Genomic DNA, 20,629 nt, shown 5'->3' on the forward strand with positions numbered 1-20,629 from the left:
CCAGCCTAAACCCTGGCTGCTCTCCCCTTGCCCTCTAAGCGAATTGGCCCAACGGCACATCCGAGAGCTTGCTCTGGGCTGTTTGAGTCGGGTTGTTTAGTGGCTCTGTGCGTTTTGACCTTTTCCCCACCCTGAACACAATCGGATGTCTCCTGGTTCTGGGAGTGGATAGTAACCTGAGTTGTCTTTCTAAGGAGATGATGTTCTAGGGACAGCATGGGGGGGGGGGAGGACGGGGATGGAGAGTAGCTGCAATCACATTGGGAGGGTGAGGCACCGCGACAGCTAAAAGTTGGATTGAGTTTCAGCCTCGGCTATATATAAAGCAGGGGGCAACTTATGTCACCGCACTAATTAGATGCCATCTGGGTGGTTTCTCCCGGGGTTGGGAACCCATCACCCAGCTCCCGAAGAGCCAGAGGCCAAAGAGGAGAGCATAATGATGGACCTTTTCGAAACGGGCTCCTATTTCTTCTACCTGGACGGGGAGAATGGAGCCCTGCAGCAGCTGGAGATGGCCGAGGGCTCCCCTCTGTACCCGGGCAGCGACGGCACCCTGTCCCCCTGCCAGGACCAAATGCCCCCCGAGGCCGGGAGCGACAGCAGCGGCGAAGAGCACGTTCTGGCGCCCCCGGGCCTGCAGCCCCCTCACTGCCCGGGCCAGTGCCTCATCTGGGCCTGCAAGACTTGCAAGAGGAAATCGGCGCCGACGGACCGACGCAAGGCCGCCACCCTGCGAGAGAGGCGACGTCTGAAGAAGATCAACGAAGCCTTCGAGGCCCTTAAGCGCAGGACAGTGGCCAACCCCAACCAGAGGCTGCCCAAGGTGGAGATACTGCGCAGCGCCATCACGTACATCGAGCGGCTGCAGGATCTCCTGCACCGTCTGGATCAGCAGGAGAAGATGCAGGAGCTGGGAGCAGACCCTTTCAGCTACAGCCCTAAGCAAGGAAATGTAAGGGCACCCGGAGGCGAAAAGTGCAGCTGCTTAAGCTCTTTCCCCTCTTTCCTCCCCGCAGCCCCTACCCCGTCCTTCTCCCTCCCGTCTTCCTTCCTACTTAAGGAGTCTGTAAAGCGCAGCTGGAGTTCTCGGCGAGTTAATTGGACTAGAGACACCCTAATCCCACCACTGCATCACCCCAGCCCCCCCTACTCCCAGCCCGAGGAAAAAGCCGCCCCCCGTCCAATTCTGATCCCCTGCTTCTTAACCTAGCCTCAGTGATCTTTCTTGTGTTTGCTCCAGCTCCCCAGTTCCGATTTCCTGAGCACCTGCAGCTCTGAATGGGAAAATGTTTCTGATCATTCCAGGGCCCTAGCCTTAAGTCCCAGAGAAGGTAAAGTACATGAAAGTACCCCCCCTCCAAAAAAAAACCACATACAGTTTAGAGTTTGGACACTTTAATTAAAATGTATGTGGAAAGGGGTGGAGTAGTGGGAAGCCCTTTTGGGGGGGAGAAAAGGCACAGTAGGAGACTGAAGACGTGAAAACAGTATGACAGGGAGAAATGTGCCTTCTCCCTCAGTATGTCCAGCTTGGAATTCATAGAAGTAGTTAATATAGTTTGCAAAACCTGTGGACTTTCGTTTTCGGCTGATTTGAATTGTCTCTTCTCTTTTAACACTGTTTCTGCCTCCTTCTTTACAGTCGGAGGGCCCATAATCGAGTCATCTGCCTCCAGTAGCCTAAGGTGTCTTTCTTCTATCGTGGACAGTATTTCCTCCGAAGACCCTAAACTTATCAGCGTGGAGGAGGTAGTGGAGAAATAACGAACCCCTTTGCTGGTTCTAGAGGGATCTTTGCTTCTGCTGGAAGATTATTCCCTGCTCCACCCCCACCCCAACCCCATAACTAACCTTTAGATTAGGTTACATTGCATTAATATTTAGGAAACCATTCCCAGGATCGTCTGAAAGTTGGAAACGAAGTAATATCTTCTCAGAAAAAAAAATCCCCAAAACCCTCTGTGTTTGGTCTCCTGAACCTCCCTGCCATAGACAGTCCTTTTACCTTTTCTTTTTTGATTTTAATTTATTAGATTGACTTTTATCATGATTATGCCTATTGTACCCTGCTCCAGAGAAGCTCATTCCTGTCTGAAGCCAAGTGGGAAAATTGTGGTTTAATGTTAGTTTTATTTAATGTGTATTCTGTGTTATTGATTTTTGTAAATACTTTTAGTACTTTCTCTTTTTTATGTAAATGCAAGAAATGTATTTAAGATGGGGGATGCAGTACTGTATATAAACGGTTCAAGGATGCTAGTATTGTACAAATAAAAGGCCTTTCTATATTCTCCAAGCTTGTCGGAGTGACAGACAATTGTCAAGGGTATTTCAATTCTATTCAACAGATAACTTAGGTTTAAAAGTTTTCCTCCACATTGTACTTATGGACAAATATAGAATAGGGAGGGGAGACTTTATCTTTCTGATTAAAAAAAAAAGTCTTTCCACCCAACAATTTTACCTCAGGGGGGAAAAAAAGGAAGGTATTAGGTGAAGGGTGTGTGGAGGGAGTTCAGGGTGAAGAGTTCGAAGAGTGGAACAGTCAGGTAGCTTTCTGAAAATTTGTCGGGATGATCTGGATATTTTCCTCCCTCCTCTTTATTTACTCCTTCTGTTTGCATGCTTTGGGTTCTGTTTCTCCTTCCTTCTTCTGTGCTCCAAAGTAATAGGTTAAATGTGCTGTGTCTCATCCTACCCTCTCCCACCTCTTACCATACTTTGTCCACCTGAGAGAATCTGGGCTTGCTAGGGAACGGATAAAAACAGACTCACACACATCTGCATACTCTCCCTGACTCGGCAGCTTTAGCTCAGTGCTTGGTACGTAGTAATCAATGAATAAATGCTAGCTGACAGAATGTCTGAGAAATTAAGAGAAGTCTGGCAGCATTACCTGATCCCAGAAGCTCTTGTACTAACAGCCAGAGCTGGTCCTCCCTGTCTCAGGACTACTGCGAAGATTAGGGGAAGCTAAGTGAAGACCTCTGCATTTCTTGAACTAGACCAGACACTAGAAGGCTTGAGTGACTCCAAGGCCTAGTTAGCTTGGGTTTGTTTTTCCAGTAAATAGGGTAAAAGGAGAGGAATTTTGGTGTTGGAGCTGGGGGAGGGGAGGCCTCTTTGATGGGAGTATCCTCTGCCCCAGAGGAGGAAAGGGTTAAATGATTGAAAGCTAAGAGGAATACAACAACAACAGCACATGAAGCCTCTTACCAGGCCCAATGGGAGGCTAGAAACCCCAGGAGTTGATCCCAAGGAGGTTTTCTTTACAAAGTGTGCCAGCTTTGTTTATACTGTAATCTCAGGAAGGAGTGACCACCTAGAAACTGCACCAGGAAGGGGATAGGGGCAGCATTGGGTCATGTCATGGTGCCTTTCTTTGCAGTCTTGTTAAAAAGAGGTCTCTTTAGACCTCTTCATTTCTTGTAAGAACTCCCCCTCTCCTCTTCTTCCTCATCCCAGAAAACCCCTGGATCACAAATAAATCTTCCTTTATCTCTATCCCTGCTCCAAGCTTCTACCTACCCCCAAGAGGTTTGTCATGAGTATTGTATGTGGGGGTGAGGAGATTGTGTTATTAAAACACAGGTCCCCAGAGAGCAGCCTGCGTAAGGAGCATAGATTTTGTGCTAGAAGGGACCTCAAAGGTCATTGCAAGCTCCTCATTTTGAAGCTGAGAAAACCGATGCCCAGGGACTTTAAGCAACTTAACCACACAGGTAGTAAGCATCAGACATGTGGTTTGAACCCAAGGTCAGGACTCCCAAGCCTGTTCCATGCCCCCTCAGTAGACAATAAGCACCTCAGCTCTGTGCTCTTCCAAATTCCGGTATTAAAGTCCTAAAATCTCACTCTTCTCTAAATCTTATATCCATCAGCTTAGCTCCATCTGTCATCACCCTTGATTCATTTCAACAGAGAATGTGAGTCATACTCATTTGAAGAAAGAACATCTTACATCTCTTCTCCAAAGATTTGTACACTCCTGACATCTTAGAATAGTAGAGGAGTAAGTGACTTCAGAGATATCATATCATCCTACATGAACATTTAACAGAGAAGGAAACTGAGTCTCAAAAATGAAGTGACTTGGATGAGGCATCAGACTGGAAAGTGAGAGTAGGAACTGCAATCCCAAAACTTTGATCCTCAATCCAAGGCCCTTTCCATCCTGCCAGGCTCACATATAAAATTAGAAGGCATTCTTTCAAAGCTACACTCCCATCACCTCCCCCTCCATCCGTACCTCATAAAGAAAAACTCAGACAACTCTGAGTACTAGATTTTTTTTCATTTTGCTGATGTTTGTTTCCAGAAGGTGTTTTATCCGAGTGCCAAGTTTGTGATCTGAAAAACAGAGTAGAAAATAACCTAAAGCTAGGAAAAATTCCACCTCTAATGCATCAGATCAGAAAGGAGTGTAATATGTAGCATGTGTGTGTATACTATGCTTGTGCATTTTATGTGCTTTTTCTGTGAGTGGGATGTATGTATGTGTACATGCATGTTTAGAATGAACTATCCGTTAGCAAAATAAATCATTTTCTGAATTTAATGACTTTACTAATTAGTAATAATAAATAATAATTAATCTTAACTGCAGAGTGTGTGTGTGTGTGTGTGTGTGTGTGTGTGTGTGTGTGTGTGTGTGTTAGATTCATGCTTTGATCAGGCTACTAAGCCTATGTCTCCGTAGGGTTGCTAGTTAAACAATTCATGGTCTCGACCTGTCGTTAGATTTTATTCCATCTTCGCATACCAAATTTATCCAATCTCCAGGAGCAGGGTAACCTGAGAAATTGTTTGGAGTAAAGTTTGCCTATAGAAGTTCTTCATTAAATAAAGCAAATATTTCCCAAAGGCTCCCTATGACCTCCAATCCTGTAGCTGACATGTAAGGCTTTCCAATGCAAACCTTTGGTGTGTTTGCAATTAAAATGTTTTTGTTTGATATTAATAATGATAATCTTTACCAAGTCGGGAAGCCAAAGTAAACAGGTCTCTGGGAACTCCAGTCAGGAGGTAATAACTCAGAAAAGATAAGTGGTTTGTGATTTAATTGTAACCTAACCTCTTTCCAAAGGCAGGCTAGCTTCAAAGTTATCAAGTTTAGAATAGGATCAGGACTTTTTTTTTCTCACCCAAGGATATTACCAGGAAAGAGAGAGTGTCTTTAAAATGACAGTTTCCTAAATTGCTAGCTCTGCTCAACTCACCGGAGCCATGAGACATCAAACCTGAATATGCTGGGCACCTGCAGAGATTCAAGGTTGTTACTGGCCCCATACATAAGGTCATCAATTTGAAGCTGGAAGGGACATTTAGAGGTCAACTAATGCAACTCTCTCAATTTATAAATGAGGTGACTGAAATTCAAAGTGAGTTGATTTGCTTAAGGCTAATCAAATAGAGTGATTCAGACCCAAGTCCTCCAATCTCAGATTCTCTAAGGTACTACAATGATTGGGAGGGCAGGTGTGGGTTTGGAGGAGAGAAGGAGTGAGAAATACACAGCTCTATCTAGAACTTTGGACTGAAAAATGTCTTCTGTGCTTCTGTCTTTATTAATGTAATCTTAGTGTTAGAATTTACCTATCTGAAGAGTCCTCTGCCAACAGCATTTCATCCTTTTTTCCCCAAAAGGTTAAAGTAGAAGAGAGGCAGAGGAGATCAAGACATTTTTAAGTTACTGTAGTTTCATTTCTTTAATTTAATTTGTTGGTAGGTAATAAAGCATATCCCCAAAGACCCAGGCTATTAAAAGCATCTCACCTTGATATTCTGTACCAGCACTTCATTCCTTGGCCTTACACAAGCCTTTTAACTCACAGGAAATGGAGAGAGAGAGAGAGAGAGAGAGAGAGAGAGAGAGAGAGAGAGAGAGATGTAGTTAGCCACTTTTCACCCTAAAAAGCTAGTTCTGCCTCTTAGAGAAATCTGCCTGCTGCCTTTCAGACTCAGCCACCAAGACTGAGCAGCTGAGCCATGTGCTACAACAAGCTGTGGCTGTAGGGACCATCGTTCTCCCTGGTCTTAAGTCCGCATCCCTTTGATCTCTCCTGGGAGTCCCAGTATCCAAGCAGAGGCCAATGTCTTCTTCAGCTGTCTTCCTCACAAATTCTTCCAGCAGCTCTGTCAGGTACTAATGTGTTTACTTAGGTGTGCCTGGTTCCCAGAGCTGCAAGTAGCCAAAAGTTTAGCACATTACAAAAATCACCTTTAATACGAATGAAAGTGATTAAGAATTCCCCTTTGATTCAACTGATTAATAAGCCTCTTTTGCCTCTGTCTTTGAGGGGGCTCTGGCCAAGAGGACAGGGTAGGAACGCTTGAAATTGCCTTCTCCTCCTCATATTTGACTTCTTAAGAAAAGCCTTGGCGACTTTTCAGAGGTCTGGAATTCTGGTGAACACCACCTCCCCAAACTCATTTATATATATAGCCCATACGGCTGCAGTGAGAGGTCCATAAATCCATGTTGTTTTAACTGTAATAATCTCTATTAGTAAAAGTTGTGAGGGTGATTTAAAAGTGTCCTTAAAAATCAAGGAGCCTCTTAGAATGACTCATTTTTATTTGCAGAACCTTACCTCCCTGACACAAACTACTAGAACTGTACAGAAAGCAACTTACTTTTTTTAACAGTGCAAACAACCTTCATTTATTAAAAATAACAACAAAAAAGTAAATAGACTTGTGAGAGCAACTCAAAGCATACAATTGCTTGTGTCATATGCTTTGGTGGAGCTGTACTTCTTAGATTAGATTACATTTGATATATTTATTAAGTGCTTAATGTGTGTACTATGCCTTCCCTTGTCAAAAATAAGGGATTGGGATCTAGATGAGTTTTTTCCTGCAGATTTAGGGCATATGCTTCACAGAAATCCATAACTGGGCTATCTATCTATCTATCTATCTATCTATCTATCTATCTATCTATCCATCCATCCATCTACCTACCTACAAACATATATCTATACACACATATATGCATATATATGTTTATATACATATGTATATATACATACATATACAGTAGCATTAATACTTTTTATTCTATATAGTTTTTGTTTCCAACTATATCCCTCCTTCTTCCCTCCCCCGGAGAGCCATCACTTTTAATAAAGAATTAAAAAGCCAGGATGATAAAAGCAATTGAATCAGCAAAACTACCGGGCATTTTAGCTTTCTTCCACCCTAGTTCCTCACTTCTGCAAAGGAGGACAAAGGAAGGAGAGGTGCATTGGGACATCTTTTCTGATTGTGCTTTTACACACCGGAAGTGGTCTGTGATCCTTAGAACAGAATTTAGCTTGTCAGAAAAATTCTGGAGGGTGGAGTTTGTTTTCTTCGACGCAAATGATAAACTCCCTCAGAAGGGGCAGGGATCAGGATTGGAAATTAATTCAATCCAGCCTAATTTCAATTCAGCAAGTATTTTTATTAAGCTCCATTATATGCGAGGCACAGATTACCAAACCGCATACAGTACGTCCCCCAAGTTGTCTGAAAAGCTCTTTTACCTACCCCACGTTCTCCACTTTCCCTATTTTTGGGTCCCCCCTGAAGAAAGAACAGCCAAACCCCTCTAGAGCCCCAGAGCCTTTGAAACGCTGGCGTATTTCGTCCTTTGAATATTTCCTCCTATTTTCTGATCTCTTTTTCTCCTCTCCTCTGAGCACAGTTTAAAAGTTGTGTCTAGCTAGTTCTGGTGCCCTGGCATCCTATTTTCAGCACCTCAGTCCCCAGAGCCCAGCGGTTTCGGTCTGCCCCCTCACGAGCCCCATTAAGCAACTCGGAGCTCTGAGGTTTTGGTACTTCTGCTGTTCCACTCGCCTTCTGCACGTTGCAAATGTGTTTTGAGATCACTTTACCAAAGAGAACTGTAACCTCGGAGGACTTCTCCTAATGACAGAGCCTCGTGAGTGACAGCATCCTTCCCGGCACAACACTAGCAGATGGAAAAGGGGGGAAGAAGGAGAAAGTTGTGCAGTCTTCAGTAGCCCGTTTGAGGCAGGGTACAATGGGTGAGGGGAGGAAGAGCAGAGATACTTCGCCCACGGCCAAGGACCCTCACCCGGGCAGGACTGTGGGAATGTGATGTAAAGTTTCGGCCTAAAAGGGAGCAAAAGAATACCCAAGGCTTAGGAAAGAAATTGGATTCTAGCCTGCCAGTAGAAGTACCTAATAGAAAGGAATTCAGTGATAGGTGGATCAGAAGCGTCCCAGCCACTAACCAGTTCTCTCCTCGCCCCTCCCCTACCCCTAGCTACAACATTAAAGATCAAGTTTGTTTGTGACCGGAACACAAACCCGTAAACAGCTCTATTTTAGCACTTGCCCAGTGTACTCAGGCAACATCCCACAGTCCAGTAAAGGTAATCAGATTACTGCTGACCAAAAACCACGGCTCCTTGGCAAATGGTCCAACCCATTTAAAGTCACGAAGCATTTGTTAGGCACCTACTGTTTGCACTAAAAGCTGTGTGACAGTGCCTTAGAGAACTAACCTCGGAGCCAGCAAGATGTGGATTCAAGTCCCATCTATTGACTTCCTGGAGTCTGGGCAAATCATTTAACCCCTCACTGATCTAGGCAACTCCTCAAGACTATAAGTGTAAAACCTGTGTCATATACAGCATATATGTGATATAAAATTCTTCATCTGGGGTTCCCTGTTATTGTTGTTTTTAAATAACTATTTCAAATCCCAAACAAAATCGTCAGTACCAGCTAAAATCCCAACTTCTACAGAAAGTCATTACTGCCTTTTAACACCAATTGTTCATCTTTGTGATTATCTTTAATTTATTATATCTATATTTTCTTTGTACGTAGTTATTCACGTATTGTATCCCCAATTAGCCTGCGAGTTCTTTGAGAGCAGGAACCGATTTTTTTTTTGTCTTTCTTTTTATCTCTAGCATTTAGCACATAGGGGACATTCAATAAACACTTGTTGATTTTACTTGAAAATGTTTCCTTTGTTAACCTATGTATTCTGTTGTATTCATTTAAAAACTTTCTGAGAAAGGATCCATAGACTTCCCAGACTGCCAAAGGGGTAGAAACACACACAAAAAATTAAGAATCCCTAGAGAGAGGTCCCTCTATTAGTGAAATCGTAAGTTCAATCTCTATTATATGACTGAAACACTGTGCTGGAGTTGGGGAAGGGGTGTCTAAAAAGACAAAGAGGAAACTTCTTCTGTGATGGGGAACAGGAGGGAGTTGAATACTGTGCTTCAAAGATGACAGAGGCCATTTTAATGTTTCCAGCTACTTGGCCAAGGATTGCTACCATTCCTGATATCTTGATTTCCCCCCCCCCTGTAACTTTATTCCTTTATCAGGTTTATGCTCTTAATACAGGATTCATTTCAAAGGCTCTGATCCTGTTTATAGCCCTAAATAAACTGCAGATGTACTCCCAACTGGCCTGGCAATTAAGGAACCCTTTGGGGTGAGCAGTGTGGGCTTGTGCAAAATTTTTAAGAGAAACGCTTTCCCTAGGAAGGGTGAGATATTTGGGATTTAAGGCAGCAAAGACCTCTGTATTGCCATTCTACCTCATCTGTAGCATTCCCCTTGTCTCCCACAATAATTCCCTTTGCCTCAATGAACCCTGGTGAAAACAGCACCTTTCTGGCCATTACTGACACAAGATCTCCAAGCCGAGACCCCTAAAGGAAAAGGAGTTATAGAAAGTAAACAAAGCAGAACAAAACACCCCCCAAGGCCCCCAGACAAAGCTATAACACTTACTGGACAGGCTGGCAGAAAGGTTTAAAGCAAGGCCGCTTCCTCTAGGAGCCAATATGTAGTCCTAGCAGAGAGATAACTCAGACTAGTATCTAGCAACTAGGTAATGACATATGGGCATGTGCCTTGAGTAACTCATTTTCCTAAAATTAAAAACACACAAACACAAGTTATCTGAATGTGGTCAAAGGGCTGGTTCTTGGGGCTCTGGCAACCGTCTGTTAATGGTTTCATTACCACTTTAATTACCATCCCCTTCCTCCACCCCCCACCACCACCTCCCCACCCAGGGTTACAATGATCTAGCTGCAAGCTTTCTGGAAGGCTTTTGTCACCGGTTTGTGTGAAGTTACTTAGGGATTGTGGGGTTAGAAATTTTACACTAGCAGGAGGGATTGTGGCTCCGGCAGCTGGGACGCATCTGTAACGGTGTAAGTTTGCTTGAAAGCAGAAAATGAGCAAACCCCAAGTCTTGCTTCTCTGTTATGTCTGTGGAAACAAGAGGGTCAGCGCTAGAGACCAAGAAAAGTTAGATGGGATTAGCTTAGAATGTAATTTTCTCTTTCATTCATTCTTTCTTTCTCTTTTCTTTGTGTCTTCTTTCTTTCTGGGGTTTGTTGAGGTCCCTTGATTTCAAAGGCTAAAGACATTTTTTGATTCAAGTCCTAATGCATTTACTTAGTTGGTCTTCTTTCCATCATCTTTTTAAAGATGATGCATTTTTTATGCGTTTAAGAAAGCTGATTTGTTAAAATCTCCATCAAAGCAGCTACTTTAAAAATGACCTTATCCAAATCTTAGAAGAATTCTCAACCTAGCCCATCTAAGAGTCCAATGCATTCTTAAGTTTGTGAAACTCATGTATTCTGCATAGAAGAATCACTATGTAAAGTTATTGGAAAGGAGAAATAATTGATTGGACAGTAGGGCCTTCTCCCCATCCTTAGAACTTCTGATTTTTCTGTCTCCTCAAGAGATCTTTTGTCCCGGGTCTAGTTTGTTTCAAAGATGAAGAAATTGAAGAAAGAGGGAAATTTCATGAAATTTAATTTTGCTTGTTGCTAGGATCACATTTAGAAATAATCTCCAGGTTTGGTTAAATTGTGAGTGAAAGTGAGAGGGGAAGGGGGAGGGGGTGGGTGGTTGGAGAAGGCGGCCCCCATTAAAAAGAAATGCAGTAAAATCATTAACTAGTCAAAAGGAGCCGTAAACAGCAAATTGTCTCCTGGGGAAAGTAGGTTTGCCCAGACAGCCCCCAGTAGGGGTTGTGGTGGGATATGCTAATAATGAATAGCCACTGTAGACCAGCCTCCCTCTCCATGAATATATAAAGAGGCCATGCCTCTGAGTTAAGGACACTAGCCTCTCCCCTCTCTAATTGCTGAGGAAATTGACCAAGTGGAACGGGCAGAGTAACTTTCACTGGAGTCTCTCTCTCTCTGCGGTCCAGGTGCAACATCCCTCCCTCTCTCCTCTGGCAGAATGGAAATGATGGAAGGCTGCCAGTTCTCCCCATCCGAATTCTTCTACGACAGCTCCTGCATCCCTTCTCCAGAAGGGGACTTTGGGGATGAGTTTGAGCCCAGAATGACCTCTTTTGGAGCCCACAAAACAGACCTGCAAGGCTCAGACGAAGAGGAGCACGTGCGAGCCCCGACGGGTCACCACCAAGCGGGCCACTGCCTCATGTGGGCTTGCAAAGCTTGCAAGAGGAAGGCCACCACCATGGACAGGCGGAAGGCGGCCACCATGCGTGAAAGGCGGAGGCTGAAGAAGGTGAACCAGGCTTTTGAGACGCTTAAGAGGTGCACTACAGCCAATCCTAACCAGAGACTCCCCAAAGTGGAGATTCTCAGAAATGCCATCAGATACATTGAGAGTCTCCAAGAGTTGCTGAGGGAACAGGTCGAAAACTATTACACTCTCCCTGGGCAGAGCTGCTCTGAACCCACCAGCCCCACCTCCAACTGCTCCGATGGGATGGTAAGAAGTTCATACATAGATGATTGTCTTTTTTTTTTTTATTACTGTTCAAAATAAATGAAAAAATGCTAGAGGTATTAGGTGGCCTGATTTTTTTTTTTTAGCTCAAGGCTATCTAGGGGTGACTTTTAATATTGTAAAATGCTGAATGGACCCAGGTTTATAAAGATTACATAGTCCTGTTTTGGGAAAGCAGCCAACCTGGTGTAGAGACTACTAGGCTGAAACTCAGAAAACCTGGTTCCTAGATGCTGTACATCTCTATGTAACCTTAATCTCTCTGGGCCCCCAATATTTGCTCATCTACAAAATGAGGAGGGCTGACCCAGATGATCTCTAAGAGTCCTTCCAATTCTGACCCTGGGAGTCAGCTCTTACAGTGTGCAACAGCCATGTAATTGACACAATCCATTTGTACTCCTAAAGCAGTGGAGGGCACCTCATTCTGCAAGGTGCTGCCTGCTAAGGTAGCTGCCGGGAAGAAAGATCACAGAGTGGTCTTTGGGAGGAAGCAATGAAAAGTTTTCTTCATTATGGTCCATTTCCAAAAATGTGATTCAAGTCTGTTTGCCACACACAGAGAATTAAGGGGCAATCTCTGAAACCTACATTGCCCATGTTTTTAATAACTTAATGAAGAAATGGAAAAAAAAAACACCCGCTTATGCCATAACCCCTCCCCTGAGGAAGCCTGGCTCTGAGAAGTTGTTGATGCATTCTTTTCTGAGAGCGTTTGCTTCATCTGTGCCAGGTTTTAATGTGTTGTTGCCCTGGGAAAGTGTTCTCTCACTGAATTAGGGTAGTTTCCTCCTCCTTCCATCCATTCTTCATGGGTAAACCAATGAATATTGCAATCTCATGTTATCTCATGTCATCTCATCTCATTTATAATCTCTCTTTTTCTGACTCAATGTCTCTGACCATCTATCTCTGTATCTCTCTGCCTCCCTTTCCTCCCCCTTTTTCTTTCTTCTTTCTCTTTTCCTTTTCTTTCTCCTCACTTTTATTCTTCTCCATTTCCACCTTCACGTCCTAGCAATTTCACCGGGGCTGTCCATCTCAAAAATAAAATTGAAGGGGTTCAGAATGGTCAGCAGAAGTGATCTGACCCCTTGTTTAGAGTCCCAGGTTGTCAGACAAGAAAACTTACTTTCTGTCTTGTGTTTTCCTTTTCTTAGGCTGAGTGCAACAGCCCCGTGTGGTCCAGAAGAAACAGCAGTTTTGACAGTGTCTACTGCCCTGATATGACAAATGGTGAGTGATAATGGTCGTAGATTAGCTTCAGACCTAGTGAACTGAACAGCTCACTTTAGACATAGGGTTCTTAACCTCCATTAGATCCCTTTAACAGTCTGGTGAAGCCTAAGAATCTCTTCTCAGTATAATGCTTCCCATTGCATAAAATAAAACACACAAGATGACAAATAAAACCAAAACTATTGTAATAAAGTTTAAAGGACCTTACTCTGAGCAAACCAAAGCCTTTTCAGACTTCTTTTAGTTTTTATCGAGTAAGTGATAAGTTGGTGATACTTTGAGCTAAAAACAAGCAAGCAAACGAACGAGCAAAGAAAAATCCTCAACCCAACAGCCACAAAAACTCTGTTCCCAGTCCCTATCCACTATCCTCATCCCCAGCCATCAAAGACATGTACTTTAGCCTGAGTCATCAAGTATTTCCTTCCAATTTCTGCTTTTCTTTTTCTATGGCCATCTGACTTTTGAGTGTGGGAGAAAAGGATCAAGAGAGAGGGGGTGGGCAGAGTAGCAAATCTTTCTACCCATGTCTAATTCATAATATGTTTCTCTCCTATCCTTAGTTTCCTCCACAGACAAAAATTCCACATTATCCAGTTTGGACTGCTTATCCAGCATAGTGGATCGGATCTCATCCTCTGACCAACCTGTGTTGACTCTGCAAGACCCTGCTTCTCTCTCTCCAATTGCCAGCACTGACTCTCAGCCAGAAACACCAGGGGCCCCTAATTCCAGGCTCATCTATCATGTGCTATGAACTCTGCGACTTGAGATTAATTCCACCCACTGATTTTACCTCCAAGTACAGAATTAACCGGAAAACCTGTTAGACCATGGAGCAGGAGGCTGTGCAAAGTTCCAAGCTAAGACATTCTGTATATGAATATTTCATGTTAGTTGTATATTTGTAAATACTATTTTGCCACTTCATAAGAAAATGTATTTAACTAAAAAGTCACCATCATATGAATGCTTTGTTTTTACTTTTGATATATATTTTTAATATTATTATTCATGGCAGAAGGTTGTTGGGAGGGGTAGCTTGCAGAAGTACTTAAGTTATATTTTCATAAATGTTGCTTATCAAAAATATTCTTTCATGGTTATCAGAACTGCATTTTATACTTTTAAAGATGGGTGGGATCAGTTACAGGAGACTTTAACCATAGCTCAATTTTGTTTGCCCTAAAGTCAGTTTTATTAAACAAAAAGAAAAAAATACTGCCTAATAGTATATATTTTACTCTTTGTGTATGCAAAATGCATCTTTCTAATGTAAGAATAAATCAGTATTTTTGTGGATATTTTCAAGATATGAGAAACTTTGGAAGTGCCACTATAAATAAAAAATATCTACTCACAGAAATATGTTGGTCTCTTTCTTTGAAAGAACAAGAAAATTTCCAGAGAAATTAGTAAGAAATTGTACAAAGTCCTTAACTCGGTGCTTACACAATACCAATACATTGGAATATTAGACTAACCCAGCTATTTGGCATCTTGAGGATTCTTTCAAAGTCCTATTTACTTCCCAATGTTAAATGCCAAGGTGAAACCAATTAAGTCTTTCATAGCTAAAGGATAGATAACCTTTCTCTAACTTGACATTTCATATGTAAGGGTAATTATGCCATGGAAATGGAGATCTGCAGGTGATTTCACATTAATGGCATCTAAATGGACATGCAGAATTTATAGAATTCTGATGTTTGCAAAATGTTGTTAAAACATAAATTAGATGTTTTTGCAAGAGATACATGTCAGTGAAGGACCTGGAGATGGTATCATATGATGACAGATTATTTGAAAGGATTGGGAATGTTTGATCTGAGGAAGAGGAGATTTATCACAATATATTAGCTATCACTGAGAGGTTGGGGCATGGGAAAAGTCTTTGATAGGCTTTGGCAACAGAGCTAGGCAGAACTAAGGAAAGGTTAGGAGTAATGTGTGGAAGTTACAAAGAAATGGACTTAGGCTTGAGGTAAGGAAAAACTTTCTAGCAATCAGGGCTGTCCCAGAGTGGGATAGGCTGGCTCCAGAAGTGACGAGTTTACTTTTATTAGAGATCTTCCAACAAAGGCTGTATGACCACTTCCCAGGTATGTTGTAGTGGAGATTCTTGTTTATGTATGAGTTGGAATAAGACATAGATTTAGAGTTAGGGAAAACTTAGAGGCCATGGAGCCCAACTTCCTCATTTTATAGAGGAAGAAACTGAAGCACAAAGACATTGAGTGACTTACCTAGGTCACACAGCAAATAAATATGTAACAAAATGGCCTCTGAGGTCCCTTCTAAATCTGAGATTCTGTGATTTTTTTTCCTTTTCCTTCTTCAGCTAGATATTATTTTGAGATTGTTAACTTGTCCATAAGAGCTACAAATGAATTGTTAAGGAATTATGTTTTTGTATTTCCATATTTTTAAGACTAAAAGGGGCCTGTCTGGTCCATATGAGTCAACAGTTTGATATGGTAGCAAAAAAGAAAAAAAAAAGAAAAAAGAAAGAAAGCTAAATCATTCTTTGCTTTGCGTTGAGAGGTATCTTTTGGCTTTCGCTAAGAGAAGCACAGCTTCCAGGACTAAGAAGGTGGTAATCTCACTTTGCTTTTCCCTCCCCACACCGCATCAGAAGTATTATATTCAATTATGGGCAATGAAGTTCAGAAAGGACAATGTTAAGCTAAAGATCAGCCGGAGGAGGGAAATCAGAATTGTAAAGGATGTTAAATGTATGCCATGGGATAATTCCTTGAAGGAACCAGGAGTATATAGTCTGGAGAAAACAATGCTTGGACTAGGGACATTGAGGCTGTGTTTAAGTATTTTTAGGACTATCTTGAGGAAGAGGGGCAGCTAGGTGGTGTAGCAGACAGGGCATTAGGCTTGGAATCAGGAAGACTCAAATCTGACCAGTGGCCCTGGTCAAGTCGCTTAACCCTGTTTGCCTCAGTTTCCTCATCCGTAAAATGAGCTGGCGAAGGAAATGGCAAACTGCTCCAGTATTTTTGCCAAGAAAACCCTAAATAGGGTCATGAAGAGTCGGACATGACTGAAATGATTAAACAATAACAATAACATATGGAAAGATATTAAATTTATTTAGCTTGCCCATATTCACCCCTAGCCCACATACATATCCAAAAGCAGAACTTGGAGCAATAGCTGGGAGTAATCAAGAAATATTTTGAAGTCTGAACTAAGTGAAACTTTTCTAAGATTTCAATTGGAATGGACTTCCTTGGGGGTCCTTCACTGGAGGTCTTCAAGCAAAGATGGGGTGATCACTTATTGAGTGGATTGTAGTGAGAATTTTTTTTCCTGTAAGGATTATCTGGCCGCTGAGGTCCCTCCGATACTATCTTTGCCTGAAGGTTAGAAACTCTATGTGTGGTGAGGGGGAGAATTTTCCTTTCTCTCCCCAGTGAAAGAAAGGAGGGGAGGAAAAAGAGAAGGAAGGAGAGAGTAGGGGAGGGGAGGGGAGGGAAAAGAAGGATAGCTTAAAAAATGGAAGTTAAGTGGAAAGAGAGGAAGTGAGAGGAAGGAAAAATAAAGGGAGGAGAGGCAAAAAAGGAGAGGGTAGGGGAAGGGAGAGGAAGAAAGGATAGATATGGGAAATGGATGGGATAAAATGAGAGGAAAGGGAAGGAAAGGAAAGGTGGAAAAGAGAAGGAAGGGAAGGGAGAGAAGAGACAGAAGAGACATAAGAAAGGAAGAAATAAGGAGGAAAGGGAAGGGAGGTAAATGGAGAAGAAAGGAAAAGGAAGAAAGGGTAAATAGGGGAGAGAAATTAAGTGGGTCTTTCTTCCTAGAAAGAATCTGGGTTATTCTATTGTTATCAGTTTCTGATTTCATATACTGCCTTGAAGTACAATTGGTTTTCAGCAGGGACAAAAACTTTTCATCATCTGGGGTGCTGGGTATGGAGGTGTCAAGTTGAATCCAGTAGGGAATGGTGAAAAAGAAGAGAGAAAAAAAGAACTGTTCCTACTACCTGGTCTGTGTTGGGGAGGTGTGTGTGTGTGTATGTGTGTGTGTGTGTGTGTGTGTGTGTGTGTGTGTGTGTGTGCACGTGCACACACATAGCATGTGCACAAAGCCCAGAGGCAAAAATCTAATTCTTTTTGTGTTTTCTTTACTTCAATGCTTCTGTCAATACCTCAGTCACAGAGTTAAGCATAAGATCTGGAGGTGGATGGAATGCAATTCATTTCTTCATTTTGCAGATGAGGAAACTGAGACCTGAGAGTTGGAACTTACTTGCCCAAGGACATACGTGGAGCAGGTAGTGGGAACTAAGATTGAAACCTTCTGACTTCAAATTCAACACTCTTTTCACTACAACATTGCTTATTCTCTCATAAATGTTTTCCTTTAAGGGGCAGCTAGGTGGCACAGTGGATAGAGCTCTGGCATTGGAGGCAGGAGAACCTGAGTTAAAATCTGACCTCAGACAGTTGACACGCCCTAGCTGTGTGACCCTGGGTAAGTCACTTAACCCCGATTGCCTCACCAAAAAGCAAAAAAAAAAAGTTTTCCTTAGAAAGGAAAATAGTTAAATTAGCAAATGTTAGCACTTCTTCATTAATCTAGTCAAAGAAATAATGACACATCAATATATTCCTTCATAAAAATTCCTTCACATTCCTGCCTAAAAAAATATGTCTACCAAATTTCTTTGCATTCTATTAGATTGCTACTTCCCTGTTGAATTTCCAGTAATAATGAAAACAATATTCTGTTCATACAATACCTTAAGGTTTGAAAAGCAATGAATAGTTGATATTATAAGCGAGTGTAATAATAATATGAAACATCTAATTAAAGGAGTTTCTGGTCCCGCATATTTCATATGTTGACAAATTCAATTAATGAAAAGAAAATACAAAGTTTGTGGCTGAGTATATTCCATTTGCAGCATTATAGATTAGAAAAACTATTCAGTCTAAAGTCAGAGGTTCTTGGTTCAAGTCCTGCCTCTATCATTTACCACCTGTGTGACTATGGGGCAAATTATTTAATTTCTCTGTGCCTCAGTTTACCCACTTGTAAAATGGGGAAGTCGGACTACATGGTGTCTAAGGTTTCACCTTGCTTGAAATCTATGTAACTATGACATTGGAACTAGGTCTTTTGCTACTACATAAAGTGCTCAACACTAAGAAACCACATTTCTTCTTGTTGGCCTAGAGTCTTCTGTCATTGATCCTCTAAAGAACAGGATACCAGATTGACCTCCCATCCCAGGAGTAGAAAAAAATGTAAGTAAAATATAAGTACAGGCAGTATCAGGATGGGCCCCAAATAGTACAGGACAAAGGACTGGACTGCCTCTGCATCTGCCCAAATGGTAAACCTTAATAAGTGCTTGCTGGCTGATGGGCCACTCAAGGAAGGGCCTATAACTGGCTGGTACCAGCAGTCACACAGACAGCTCTGAGGAGGAACTACTGAATTGTCTCCTTTACCTGTATAAATTCAGTGAGGAGCAGAGTCCAAAAGAAGCCGAGGCCCAAGAGCTTGGTTTTCCAAGACTGGGAAGTGTGTAAGTTCCTTAGTGCTCCTAAGGGAGAGTTGAGTCTAGAAAGGGGTAGTGCTGCTTAAACCAAGGTACTGTGTAGTTAGGGATATTATTCTGTCTGCTATTTTTCTCTTTTTTTGAAAGGGACAATTAAGTTAAAATGAGTAGACACTTTGGAGAGCCCAGGGAGTGTCCTGTTCGAGATGGCATTCCAACCAACAGTGACTCAGAAATGGATCCTTCCCAGAGCTTACTCTCCAGGGTTAGAAAAGTAAGGAGGCTAAAGTGGTAACTTAATTCCCTGATTTGTGGGGGTGGTATTTCTGGGAATGATATTGTAGTGCAGCTATTTGTGACTTCAGATAAGCCCTGTTGGCAGAACCCCCGGGCAAATTTCACAATCAAATGCTCTCACATCATCACGCGTATAAACAAAAATTGCAGGATCCCTAAACCCACTTTTTCTTAAAGGGTCTGATGAATGATTTGACCCCTGGACATGGTCTACTCTTGCTGAAACAGCAGGCTTGAAAATTCAACGCTTAGGAAGTCTAGTCGTGTTTCTGTTGTTAATTTAGTTCTCTGTCTTTTAAACTTAGTTGCCTCATCTGTCAAATGAGGGAAAATGATGACAAGATAGCTCATGACACTGTTGTAACCAATAAAAATAAGTAACTTCTCAAAGGGAAAGAATTATGAAAATGCTCCTTGATTTAAGGGAAAACAGACCCTCCCTAGAGTTATGGAAGTTCCATTCAGACAAAATGCTATTTGCATGTATGCATGCAAGCATGAATGAATCAATGAATGAAAAGAAAATACAAAATCAGAAATAAAATATTGCCTGATCTTCCCTGATCTCTCCCAGAAGCTGCTGGCAGGGATAAGTCAGTAAAAGTAACTTGAAGAAGGTTGCAGTAGTGGTTTGTCCTTCGTTTTTGAAGAGAATTATGACACCAGGGAGATGATGAATGACTTGCCATTTAATTTGATTTGAGGGAGGGAAGCCTGTGCAAAGTCACCAGCCTCACTTTCTCCTCCAGAGCCATCTGGTTCCAGTGGCCAGATACTGACCAGGATGACTGAAGATGGCTCAGGATGCAGTGGGAGACCTTGGCCCTTTTAAGCCAAGGTCTTTTCAGGTTCTCACTTTGAGTGAGCCAACACCCATTCAGTGAGTAGACCTCTTTAAGAAGTGAGTCAAGGAATGGCCCCTTTAATAAATAAAATCAAACTGGGAGGGGAAGAGCCTCAGGGTTGCTGGCCAAAAGAGAAACAGTTACTATTGACGTTCACTCTGAGACAGAAGGGCCCCCAAAATAACCATTAAGCCATGCTTGGGCAGGGGCTGATTGCTGTCCAATCAAGGAGATCCAGAGTAAACTGGGTTTAAGGCTTGGTCTTTGAGAAAGAAATCTATCCAGTAAATCCCAAGTTAACTAGGTACGTTTCAGGCATCAAAATTTACCTTCCTTTGGGTAGAACACCCTCAGGTAAGGGAAAATGGGGAGGGGAGGGAAGGGGAGGAGGGGAGGGGAATAGAGTGGAGAGGAGAGGAGAGGAGAGGAGGAGAGGAATTGGGAAGACTCAAGGACAGTTTCACTGAGGAGATGGCATGTGGGATGGCCCTTGAAAGAAGATCAGCACTCAGAGGCCCACAGGTGAGGAGGAAATACATTCCAGACTTGGAGATGGCTTGTGTGGACACAAAGAGGCAGGAAATAAATTATTGAGTTTAGGAAATAGCTGATATCGAGTGCATGAAGAAGAGTATTGTAAATTAGCTGGAAGGATAGGTTGGAGCCAGATCGTGAAGAACCTTTAGGCTGAGGGGTTTGCATTTTATCCCAGAAGCTTTCGAGGGCCACTGGAGGTGTCTGAGCAGGGCAATGACTTGTGCCTTAGGACCGTTACTGCGTGAAAAGGATTGATTATGGAGAGAAGACACTGAAAACAAGAAGACCAATTAGGAGGCTATTGGTAGAATTTGAGGCCGAAATAGCCTTAAACTTCATCTCATCTGAGTCCCTCTCATTTTACAGATGAGGAAACTGAGGCCCAAATAAGTCAAATTCATTCATTCATTCGATAAAC

The 20,629-nt window shown here is 42.4% G+C and overlaps 2 protein-coding genes across 2 annotated transcripts; both read left to right on the plus strand.

Moving 5' to 3' along the window:
- Positions 1-358: 358 nt before the first annotated feature.
- MYF6 (myogenic factor 6) lies at positions 359-2,254 on the plus strand. The gene is made up of 3 exons (XM_020993512.1): positions 359-955; positions 1,244-1,334; positions 1,646-2,254. The coding sequence occupies exons 1-3, from the start codon at positions 359-361 to the stop codon at positions 1,765-1,767; spliced, it is 810 nt and encodes a 269-aa protein (XP_020849171.1). The 3' UTR covers positions 1,768-2,254.
- An 8,999-nt stretch (positions 2,255-11,253) lies between these two features.
- On the plus strand, positions 11,254-14,306 carry MYF5 (myogenic factor 5). The gene is made up of 3 exons (XM_020993514.2): positions 11,254-11,754; positions 12,933-13,008; positions 13,575-14,306. The coding sequence occupies exons 1-3, from the start codon at positions 11,254-11,256 to the stop codon at positions 13,766-13,768; spliced, it is 771 nt and encodes a 256-aa protein (XP_020849173.1). The 3' UTR covers positions 13,769-14,306.
- The last annotated feature ends 6,323 nt before the right edge of the window (positions 14,307-20,629 follow it).

This window comes from Phascolarctos cinereus, unplaced genomic scaffold, assembly GCF_003287225.1.
Source record: "Phascolarctos cinereus isolate Bilbo 61053 unplaced genomic scaffold, phaCin_HiC Scaffold_1;HRSCAF=81, whole genome shotgun sequence".
NCBI lineage: Eukaryota > Metazoa > Chordata > Mammalia > Diprotodontia > Phascolarctidae > Phascolarctos > Phascolarctos cinereus.